The 10,750-nt window shown below is 34.6% G+C and overlaps 4 protein-coding genes across 4 annotated transcripts; 1 reads left to right on the top strand and 3 right to left on the bottom strand.

Moving 5' to 3' along the window:
* Positions 1-130: 130 nt before the first annotated feature.
* On the top strand, positions 131-1,931 carry LOC149743084 (large ribosomal subunit protein eL19-like). Its single transcript, XM_089880635.1, has 5 exons — positions 131-298; positions 516-622; positions 922-1,044; positions 1,184-1,415; positions 1,534-1,931. The coding sequence occupies exons 1-5, from the start codon at positions 294-296 to the stop codon at positions 1,661-1,663; spliced, it is 597 nt and encodes a 198-aa protein (XP_089736761.1). The 5' UTR covers positions 131-293; the 3' UTR covers positions 1,664-1,931.
* LOC149743085 (endoplasmic reticulum junction formation protein lunapark-B-like) lies at positions 1,711-6,442 on the bottom strand. Its single transcript, XM_089880318.1, has 11 exons — positions 6,307-6,442; positions 5,849-5,944; positions 5,256-5,389; positions 4,943-5,001; positions 4,845-4,885; positions 4,312-4,453; positions 3,952-4,086; positions 3,312-3,417; positions 3,174-3,244; positions 2,449-2,622; positions 1,711-2,256 (listed from the first exon to the last, which is right to left on the bottom strand). Exons 1-11 carry the CDS (start codon positions 6,331-6,333, stop codon positions 2,090-2,092), a joined length of 1,152 nt encoding a protein of 383 aa, XP_089736444.1. The 5' UTR covers positions 6,334-6,442; the 3' UTR covers positions 1,711-2,089.
* On the bottom strand, positions 6,390-7,807 carry LOC149743086 (m7GpppX diphosphatase-like). Its single transcript, XM_089880359.1, has one exon. The coding sequence runs from the start codon at positions 7,664-7,666 to the stop codon at positions 6,665-6,667; it is 1,002 nt and encodes a 333-aa protein (XP_089736485.1). The 5' UTR covers positions 7,667-7,807; the 3' UTR covers positions 6,390-6,664.
* Positions 7,808-8,462: 655 nt separating this feature from the next.
* LOC149743087 (thrombospondin-1-like) lies at positions 8,463-10,750 on the bottom strand. Its single transcript, XM_089880410.1, has 6 exons — positions 10,615-10,750; positions 9,956-10,086; positions 9,329-9,609; positions 9,111-9,249; positions 8,905-9,057; positions 8,463-8,837 (listed from the first exon to the last, which is right to left on the bottom strand). Exons 1-6 carry the CDS (start codon positions 10,657-10,659, stop codon positions 8,651-8,653), a joined length of 936 nt encoding a protein of 311 aa, XP_089736536.1. The 5' UTR covers positions 10,660-10,750; the 3' UTR covers positions 8,463-8,650.

The following is a 10,750-nucleotide window of genomic DNA, read 5'->3' on the forward strand; positions in this document are numbered from 1 at the left end:
TATCCTTGTAATTAGACAAAGTGTTTGCTTGAAACTGGGAACTAAAATAGTAAACACTACTTTGAGCGCTTTTAAAACGACATATATTTATGTCTCATTTTTATTTAACATACATTAAAATAGTTTAGTTTACTTTATATTAACCAAATATCTGTAAAACTTGCAACTATTTTAAAGTAAATCAGCCACCCCAATAACCTAACGAAATTTCTGAAGCGTTGTGAAAGGAACCCAGGTTCCCATGTTGTTGGAACATCCGGGTCTTTTTTTCTAGCATCTACAATTCAGCAGTCATGAGGTATAAAAATAATGATTTATTCGTTGTTTTCAGCCTAATTTTGCCATATTTTGAGAGAAATTAACATAAATTGATCATAAAACAACATCTCCCGATTATATCATCGAGTATTTTTCTAATTGAAATAATGGAAAGTTGAACCAACGTATATCCGCCTCGTAAAAGTAAATTAAGCATGAGTAGCAATGAACTAAGCTTAACAACATTGTTTTTACAGTACTCTGCGGCTGCAGAAGAGGCTGGCCGCCACTGTTATGAAATGTGGCAAAAACAAGATCTGGTTGGATCCTAACGAATCTTCAATGATCTCGAACGCCAATTCTAGTGAGCATTCTGCATTCTTAGTTTGTTGTGTCATTCATGGTCACTGCAGTTGATGGTCACTGCAGTTGAAATAGCATTTAACTTTTATAAACCCCTGTAATATAGTTAAATTTGTAATGCCTGCAGCAGTTTTTTCTGTTGAGCCTGGCTGTCAGCTTGCCGTTAGTCCTGTCTGTTGATTTAAATAAGCTTTGTTCTTGGGACCGTAGATATAAATAAAAAAATTTAATACGCAGTATTGTGGACATAAATTACAGTATAGCATGTTGTTAAATATATTATAAACCTTTTTTTAACAGGGCAGAATGTTAGAAAGCTAATCAAGGATGGTTTGATTATCCGTAAACCGGTCGCCGTTCATTCTCGTGCTCGTGTAAGAAAAAATACAATCGCGAGAAGGAAAGGTCGTCACACTGGACGAGGTATGCATATTAAAGAAACTGTGCTGTTTGAGTGTTAGAATTAAGAGGGTGCTGTTGATCACTAAATTCTGTAGCTAGAGGGTTAACCTATATCCACATATGTATGTTCATGTCGTCATTTTTATGTTTTTGTACACAGGTAAGCGAAAGGGTACAGCAAATGCCCGTATGCCTGAGAAAGTGGTATGGATCCGCCGTATGAGAGTCCTCCGAAGATTGCTTCGTAAATATCGGGAATCTAAAAAGATTGATAAGCACATGTACCATACTCTCTACCTGAAAGCAAAGGGTAACGGATTCAAAAACAAACGTATCCTTATGGAGCATATCCACAAACAAAAGGCAAAGCAATCTCGTGCCAAGATGTTCTCGTAAGTCAGCTGTATATTTGTAAAACAAAATGGTTTAAAATTAAAGTGTGATCTTAAGGTTAATTATTGAAATATTGACTTACCTTTCAGTAATACTAATTTCATTTTGTCTGTACAGCGATCAAGCAAGTGCACGTCGTCTTAAGAACAAGGAAGGTCGAAGACGTCGTGAAGAGAGAATCGCTCTCAAGAAGAAAGAGATGCTTTCTGCGCTTGCAAAGGAGGACGAAGCAACCAAGAAAGAGTAAATTCCATTTTACGATTGGAAATAAAACAAAAAATCAAAGAAGTTGAATAAGTAAACAATGCAACAGAAATATATTTTAATGCGTAACAGTGATCAATAATGCACGGGGTAACGAGCTTTTTGTACAGTTTGCAGTACCATAGATTTAGGTAGGCACAGATTAAATGTCTCATAAACCTGTAGTTTCAGGTATCAGGAGAAAAAAGGTTAATTAGCATAACATGAACACCAGCAATGTAAAACAGTCTTAATAAACATACAACTGTTCATTTGAGCTTCCCACTGGCATGCGACTTTCTGTATAGAAACTTAAATTGCAATGTATATATCAACATAAAGTGGTACATAACAGACCAATGGTACTGGTACTACACAACCCTATAATTTAAAGCAGCAAATTTCAAGTCCTGTATCTTTAATGCTATTTTTATTCTGTGGCAGGTATTTCTTTTAATGAAGGTGCCTTTTCTTCAATTAAAGGTTCCTCAGCCTTATCTTCACTTTTTGTTTCTAACTCAAGCTTTGTAGGTTCTTCAGTGTTTTCAGATACATTTACTGGTGACTCAACTGGATCTGGTAACACTGCAGCATCACCTGTTACAGAAAAACATTAATTTCAGTCTTTCCTTAAAAAAACATAAAATAAGAGTAAGAGACAAAATATTTATAGCATAAATTAGTTAGAAATCAGATAGCCTATTTTAATACTTGAATTCTAATACAAAACAATAAAAAATGTTGCTGGATAGGAACAATTCTACTGGTATGCTCATATAAAAACTTCACCATTTTCTGAAGATTTTGATGATGGTGGAGGTGACATGTCATTCCCACTGTCACGGTCCATTGGTTTCGGTGTACCAGGGTGATGCTTGGGTGTGACATGAGATGGCAAACGTGGGGCATTTGGTCTTTGCTTACGACTTGGGTTAAAAAATCGACAGTAGGCGCAACGATATTCTGGAAAAATTAAGGATACAACCTAATTGTACAGGATTTAACATAATACGTTTAATAACTAGTGAGATAGAAATATATATATTCTATCTGGGCGAGATTCTGTTGTGTAACACGCCATGGAATATAAGATTTGGGCCATTGCTTCAAGGTCCTCAGTCTACACTTCACTAAATGTTTGAAGCCTGCTGCTTTGCTGAAGGTAGACAACATTTAACTACACAAAAGAGTGTATGGTAGAGTGGGGAAAGATGGGACACCTACTCATTCTATTTTCTCGTGTCATTTGGTAGTAAACAAGGAACATTTAAAGAATTATAAATGTATTCTCACAATTCCCACAGATCGCTGTTAATTATTTAAAACTAAATCAGGAGATTTGGATACTGTGTGATAAAGGTGTCCCATCTTCCCCCAGCCTACTATAAGTTTTAAACCATTGTCATAAAAAAAAGGTACTAAGCTAGTTGTTAATTAGCATAGAACTAATGCTTCTCTATTACAAGTTTGCATGTTAGTTCATACATAAAGCCAAATAATGTAAAGTTGTTTACCAATGTATTCAAACTCTTCCTTAAGGGCCATGCCATTATGAGAGTAACAGTTCCTGCAGATTAGCGCGTATCTGTAAAATACATTAGCACATATTGAACTTAACCTGTCAACAAAATCAACACTTAGCATACACCCACCTATTGCTTGGTCCATCACCAACAAAATACTCCACAATTTTTTCCATAGACGAGCGATTCTGTTGTATAAGGGGACGCGGTAATGTAGCAACCGGTGGCAAGGATCCTGGAAGTTATAAAACTCAATATAAAATATAAAAATGCATGACAAATTTAGGTAGATATTGTAATACCACCAACCAGCGCGTAACTTATATATATATAAAAGTAATGCCTCTTTATTTTTGGCTGGCTTTGATTTTTTGCATGTTATTTCGAATTGTTAAACTGCTACAACTTTATTATTATAACTGCCAATTTTTGTAATCTATTTAAGTGTAAACTAACATTTGTTAGATGTATACAAGGGTAGAGTTTAAACTTTAAATTAAAGCATAAATATAGTAGGGTGGGGGAAGATGGGCTCCTATTAGCTTATAATATCCAAATATCTTGAACGTGTTTTAAATGTTCTATTGTCGTGACTCATGAGGATACGGTTTTGTATTTCTTTGAATGTTCTTTGTTTACTACAAAATGGGACAAAGAAATAGAATCAAAAGGTGTCCCACCTCCCCCCTATGTACCATACATATAATATGCTTGCTTTGTTGTTTGGCCACAATCTCTCCACTAACTTAAGTAACATTATTAGTATTACCTCTCATATTTCCATTCATTGGGGTCATGTTTGAATTTACGGGCCCCCGCATAGGGGTTGTTGCTGGGGTTCCTGAGAAACCTGGGGTATTTGGAGCTGCAGGGGTGGGCATGGGCGCGCCTCTTCTTCGTAATTCTGTTAAAATAAAACAGAAAAATGACAAATATTTTTAAAACATTGATATATTATATATAGGGCTGTAACATGTTAAAATAAATAAAATGCATAAGCCACTTATCAGTTCACAAAAACAACATACATACACTAAATAAAATTTTCTTCTTTTTAAACTAAACAATCAGCATTTAAAATTTTACACAAAATATTAATACTATTTTATTAATTGTAATGTGCTGGCACCTGTTCCTGGGGTAGTGGGGGATGGTGTGGGGTTCTCTCTTCTTTGTCGTTCCTCCTCCAACTTCTTCTTTGTTTCCGGATCAAATCTTTCCAAGATTTCTTTCGCTTTCTTGTAAGTTTCCGTCTCCATTACATTTTCAAGCTACAGTGCAAGTTAGATCCGGTTTGAACCAGTTTATTTTGGATGAGATTTTGTGGAAAAGTTGTGTACATAATAATACTGTTGTTCGAAGAATGCAATAGCAGAAGATATTTACTATTTGTATAACTTATTTTGTGAAAAGGTTCTAAAATTGTAACTTGTGACATTCTGTATTAGTTAGTTGAATGAATGAAATTATCTAGTTACACTAGACTAGAGACTCTACTTAACACTATACTAGTTATAGCATGGGAATATAGACAGCCATAACCCATTGTTATAACAGATAAACCAAGCTACAAATAAAAATGATTATTTTAGTGCAATAGTTTTATCACTTCACAGCAGTTACAGTGAAAGAGAGAAATTTAAAAACCTTCAACCAACTCACAATTTCTTTTCTTTCGTCACGTAATGCTTGGAGTTCAAGTTCTAGTCAAGAGAAACCAAATTAAGATATAAATAATGCAAAGATGGCAAGTAATTTACCATTTCTTGAGATTTTTCGTACAAACCACCAGTGAAGGAACCGCTTTAGGAAATATATTCTGAAACAAAAAAACAAGATTTCTTATTTTTAATCCCACACAGTGACAAGGGTTTCAAATTTGGCTTTGATTTTTTGCATGTCTTTTATAACTGTCAAATTGCTATAAAAATTGTTTTAACTGTCACTTTTTGTAAAGCAATCTATTTTTAAAGAGTAAAATAACATTTGTTAGATGTATACAAGGGTGGAGTACGGAGTTTAAAACATAACATTTTTAAATTACATTTTGCCTTCATTTTTTCCAACACTTACATGAAAGGAAAGCATAACAAAGGTAGAAGTTGCAGACATCTATGTTGCCACGTTGTAGGTGTAATTAGGAAGTACAGTGACACACATGCAACAATGTACAGAAGAACAGAGTACAGAATTAAATTTCCAATCACCTGCAGTAATAATCCATCATCAAAAATATTAAATATAAATTGTGGACATTTTACTTGTTCTGAATAGTGTTAGACATTCCCACCACAGTTTATATGCAAATGGTAAGTACTACCTTAAATCTCACAACCACAAATGTATCTCAATTTCTCAAACGTCACAAATGAATCTCAAATGTCACATCTCAATTTCAAATATAATCCCATATCATATACACAACCACAATTTAATATACTGGTTAATGAAATTGTTCGCTTTTTAAAAACAAGTTGAATAGTAATAGCCTACTTAGCAAGTTGAATCAGGTAAGCTAGGAAGCGCAAAGAAAAAAGTAATTTTATTATTTTAATTAAAATTTCCCACATTTATCACATAATTCTAACCTGACTGCCACCTTATGCAATGATTAGTTAGTGACGAATGACGATCATTTATCCATAATACAAACTAAAGACGCTTACTTTACTTCGAAGTTCCTGGTTTGATTTACGAAACTTCTCAAGTTGTGAAATACTTTTATCGATGTCTTCTAACACTTCGGTTGTGGTTTTCGATTTCTGTAATACGTTTTATTTAATTTCTACAAAAAACATTTGTTTTCACAGTGTTATTTAAATTCTATAATAAACGTTTGTTTACTATAGATTTATTTAAATCCTGCAGGGAATTTGTTTATTACAGTTTGGTGAGGTTATATTATATGATCTTGGATTACCATAAGTCACAAAATGTTAGTTGTTACTATACAGTTATTGTTATTTAGTAAAGCAACGGCCTAAACTGAAAATTAAAAAAAAGGTCCAATCCAATTCGTTCATAAACCTTAAAAATAAAGGTCAATTATACAAGAGTTAAAACAGACCTAGATATATGTAATGTATAACTTTATCACAACAACTTAAAAGTAATAAAATTTCACCTTCCATTTTGACAATAAGGAACCCATTATTGATTTTCAATGTTTCACTTTCACTTAACCATATTAATATTAATAAATACCAATCTGTAAGAAAGAAGTTGTAAATCTTTTAAAGCTGGATAATCATCCAAATATATTTACGCAACCATGTGAAATAATTTCCTGAGTAAATATTTAAAAAATAGGCTGTATTTGTACAACAATTTATGAATACGGCTACAAATTCCTTTACAAAAACATTCAATATGCTTATCTAATTAATAGGCATGATTTAATGATTGAATTGATAAAATTTTTTATTGTTAATTAAACTCGCTATAAAGAAAATAAATTTATTATCTTATTAACTTCCATTACTTTAGTTTAAAGCCTTATTTGCTTTCGCAAACTCTGTGAACAAGAAATTATTTTCTTGCAGTGCAAACGTGAAGGTTTTGTTTTGATAATAATCTCCAGTTAGTTTAAGATTTTCAATGACATCAGAAAGTAGATGAGCTCTTAAAGCTTCAGTTCCTGGTAAATCCAATTCAATATGATTTATATGAACATGAAGGTGGTAGTAAGATGGCTGGTAATGAAAATAAACTCTCAGCTCATTAGTGGGAATTTTGAACAACTTTTCAATCACCTCCAAGCCTTTGGTTTGTATATTTTCCAACAGTGGTATATGCTCAGCTGTTAAGTCCCTGATAGATTTTAAGCCACGTTTGTGTGGCAATGCCATAACATAGAGAGATTTAACGTCACTTCGGTCCCATTTCATATCAGGCATTAACATAAACCCGGTGTTTTTATTATCATCTTCAAACAAAACTCTTTCTGTCTCTGCCCTGTGTTCAAGTATGTTAAACACCCATTGCAAATTAAAGACATTTGATGCGATCTGTTTTTCTAAAAAAGGCAGTGTAATGTTGAGATAATCTTCTTTTGTTTCTCGAACAACTGTTAACTTTTGTTTCATGTATTTACGAATGTGTTTTTCAGCGGCTGGACAAATAATTGTTGCTTTAATATCCGAAACTAATGGTGGTGGATACGCAGTGTAAGTGGAATAAATATCGTTTTCCAAGTCAACAGTTAATTTGGTTTGGCTACTTAGTATTTCCTGTAATTGGCTTTGGTTGAAAGGCTTCTTCTCCAATAATATAACAGCATCATCGGCAGTCTGTTCACTTTTAGATGAAGCAATTCTGCCATGAACAAAAATGGCCTTCTGACTCGTCTTATCGTTCAATACAGATACAAGTTCAACGCCCGATAAGCTCTTTCTGGAAGCTGTTGCGTCACCGTTGGAACTTTCGGACAATTTCAAACGCTTTGTAGATGTGCTGGACGACCCATCAGTGCTGCTTGCATTCATATTACTAAATAATGAACTTTATTACAACTTCCTAAAAAACAAAACCAGCTGAGTAGATTATATTTAAACAGATAATGACGTTATCGTTCAAAACACTACACGTATCACATTACTGTTGAGCGACTGACGCTCTGTTTACATCTACGTAATGTACGCATAGACATTACGCAAGTAATAAAATAGTGCTTGCCGCGAATTTACTATGCGTTCATCTACAACACAAAGATCACTGCCCCTTTCAAATGCAAACATTTACACCCCTGTTTACGATACTTCGAGTCTTGGACAGTTCGTGACAAATTGACACTACGAAAAATGACGTCACGTACAGACGAACAGCTTACCTTTCGACGTCATGCAGGATTGTACGTCACAGATGTACTGGGTTCGAGACTTAGCGCTTACACAAAAGAATATTTTCTTACTTCTTTCCAAAAATGAAAACTTTAAATGCTTTTGTGATTCTAATATTAACAATAAATAAACCACAGTTTGTCCGGCGCCGTGGTATAGTGGTTAGCGCGCCTACCAGTAACCCAGAGGTAATGGATGCAAGGCTCGGCGCTGCTACTATTGTGGGCGTATGTGTCCTTGGGCAAGACATTTAACGGCAATTGCTATAACTCATTGGTCCCAAATGGGTTGTCTAAAATATCAGACATAGATAAAAAATCCAAAAAAATAATTACCCACAAAGTAACATACATGGTAACTCGTAAGCTGGCCCGAGGTGTTAAACCAGTGTGATAACAACTGTCGTTTTCCGGCCACGCGAGGATAAAGTAAGCTACATTCATTCACATTCACACTACTGTAATTGTCAATAAATTATAACCTTTTCTAATCAATTTATCAAAATGATACAACAGTGTCTCAAAGATTAGAGGTACTAAACAACAACAAAATAAGAATAATCAAACCAAATAAAATGAAACTGTTATTTGTTCCTCAATGTTCACAAGGCGATTTCATTAATATAACATATCACAGACTGAATGTATTCATAAGCAAGTCACTATCACGGTTGCTATGACTACAAATGAGATCCCATTTGTTGTCGGCATCAATATCGAGTGGAATCAACCAATCAGAATCAACAGTACAGAATGAACCAAAGTAACCTTCTCCAGTTGGAAACTGACCGTTGTTTGATAAACGAACTGTGGTTTTTCTATGAAAAGGGTTATTTATATACGCATAATTGCCTTGAAATAGTCGTAACGTATTATTGACATTACTTTTTTACACGGTCGACACACACAATGTCGGACATTGCATCTCCGTTAAAATCACCGACAGCAATTTGACCCGATTGTACGACACAACCGTCCAATCGTCCTCTCCATGTTGCTGTGTTTATTTCTCCATTAGAGGTCGCCAAACCAATCTCACTGAAAAAACAAATGTCAATTATACCGAGTAAAATGATTTATTTATAACTCACAAACCACCATCTTGATTTCCACACATCACATCCACGTTTCTATCTCCGTTAAAATCTCCAAAGATGAAAACAACATCGGAAGTTGCTCTGGAGCAAAGATGAGCAACACTCTTGCTCTCGTGTTCAAACAATGCAAATGCTACAAAAAATTTCTATTAGCTTAATCATGGTTGATTTAATACATATTGGTTAATACAACATTTGGTCATTTTCCATACGTGGGTTCATCGCATAGTTGCTGGAACAGCTATGAGTATTACAAGATCCTATATCCTGCCGATTTCCTGGACAGCCACTAGTAAAAGAGTCACCCCTTTTACAGGATCTATACGGCACTTGGTATCCACTGTGGCAGGTATGTGTGCATGTACTCCAAGGTGCCCAATCTGTCCAAACAACTGCTGTGTGAGAACTACCACCTTGACAGGCAGGTAATAAACAAGCATGAGCTTGCATAGAATTGCCATCACACTTCCATGATGTAGGGCAAGTGCGGTACCTAAAAGTGAAGAAGAAATTAATTCCATTTTTCACTTAATGTTTAACAAAAAGTAATAAACAGCAACTTAAGCTTAAATATTGGTTCCTCCAAGATACAATGTTACATTTACCTGGAAAAAAAAGAAATCAATGTAGAGGTGGCTGTACACAGTATCCGGAATTCGTTCGTTTTGTCCGGATTTCACTGCCGCATACGAAACTCGGTAATGGGTTGCATACAAATTCGCATGTCGGATACTGTGTACAGCCACCTTAGCACTATAAAAAAAGCCAAAGTAAACACCAAATATCCAAACATATTGGACACCAACATTTACCCATAATTTTATGGCCAGAGGACACACCTTAGTTTCATGCCTTGTCCACATGTTACACTACACTGTCCATAGTCACCCCAGCCACTCCATCGTACAGACACTACCGGACACAGCGTTCTTTTGCAAGCTTTAACTTGATAAGTGGGTTCACCACAATCCTATGACAAAAGAAAACAAATACCACTTACTGACAAGCTGTATTGTTTTATTCTTGTTAACAAACAATTAATTATATATAAAAAAAATTAAGGTTTTATTTTTCAGCCAATTTCTTGCCCAAACACTATAACGTAAATAATAAATATATAGCAATGTACATTTAAAAGCCTTATCTTAATATCATCTTGCTAATAAAGTAAATATATTAACCTCTTGTTTATACAATAGTGATTAATAAGATATCATTGAATCTGTGGCTTGTTTTATCCACGGATGCTCTGTTTCATAAACCTCATACCCGCTTGCTAATTTGTACAATTTGTGTCTTGCCCAACGTCCACAATGGTAGCAGTGACAAGCCTTGAACCAATTACCGCTGGGTTAGAGGCATGTGCACTAACCACTTTGCCGCGGTGCCAGTAGGTTGTTCTCATTAACACAAAAACTACATAAGGAACATTATAATATATCACAAAATTTTCTATATAACAATATTACCTAATATGAGACAATTATAAAACCATCACCTCCAGTTTTGGCTTGTTTTGTTTTCCCATGTTTGGGACGACCATCTTTAGAGTTGTGTGCACCAGAAGGTTCCATACAAAAATCCATTTTGTTAATTCAATTAAGATTACTTTGCATACATATTTTGTCACAATA

The sequence above is a fragment of the Ciona robusta genome, chromosome 1 (assembly GCF_009617815.1).
Source record: "Ciona robusta chromosome 1, ASM961781v2".
In the NCBI taxonomy this organism is placed as follows: domain Eukaryota; kingdom Metazoa; phylum Chordata; class Ascidiacea; order Phlebobranchia; family Cionidae; genus Ciona; species Ciona robusta.

Coding starts and splice junctions, on each gene's coding strand:
- LOC149743087 (XM_089880410.1), bottom strand. CDS start 10,659: ATGGTCGTCCCAAACATGGGAAAACAAAACAAGCCAAAACTGGAG. Junction 9,250..9,328: donor CAACTATGCGATGAACCCAC/GTATGGAAAATG, acceptor AATTTTTTGTAG/CATTTGCATTGTTTGAACAC. Junction 9,058..9,110: donor GGAAATCAAGATGGTGGTTT/GTGAGTTATAAA, acceptor TTGTTTTTTCAG/TGAGATTGGTTTGGCGACCT.
- LOC149743086 (XM_089880359.1), bottom strand. CDS start 7,666: ATGAATGCAAGCAGCACTGATGGGTCGTCCAGCACATCTACAAAGCGT.
- LOC149743084 (XM_089880635.1), top strand. Junction 1,045..1,183: donor AGGTCGTCACACTGGACGAG/GTATGCATATTA, acceptor TTTTGTACACAG/GTAAGCGAAAGGGTACAGCA. Junction 1,416..1,533: donor TCTCGTGCCAAGATGTTCTC/GTAAGTCAGCTG, acceptor TTGTCTGTACAG/CGATCAAGCAAGTGCACGTC.
- LOC149743085 (XM_089880318.1), bottom strand. CDS start 6,333: ATGGGTTCCTTATTGTCAAAATGGAAG. Junction 5,002..5,255: donor TTGTTATGCTTTCCTTTCAT/GTAAGTGTTGGA, acceptor TTTTTGTTTCAG/AATATATTTCCTAAAGCGGT. Junction 2,623..3,173: donor GGAAGAGTTTGAATACATTG/GTAAACAACTTT, acceptor TAATTTTTCCAG/AATATCGTTGCGCCTACTGT.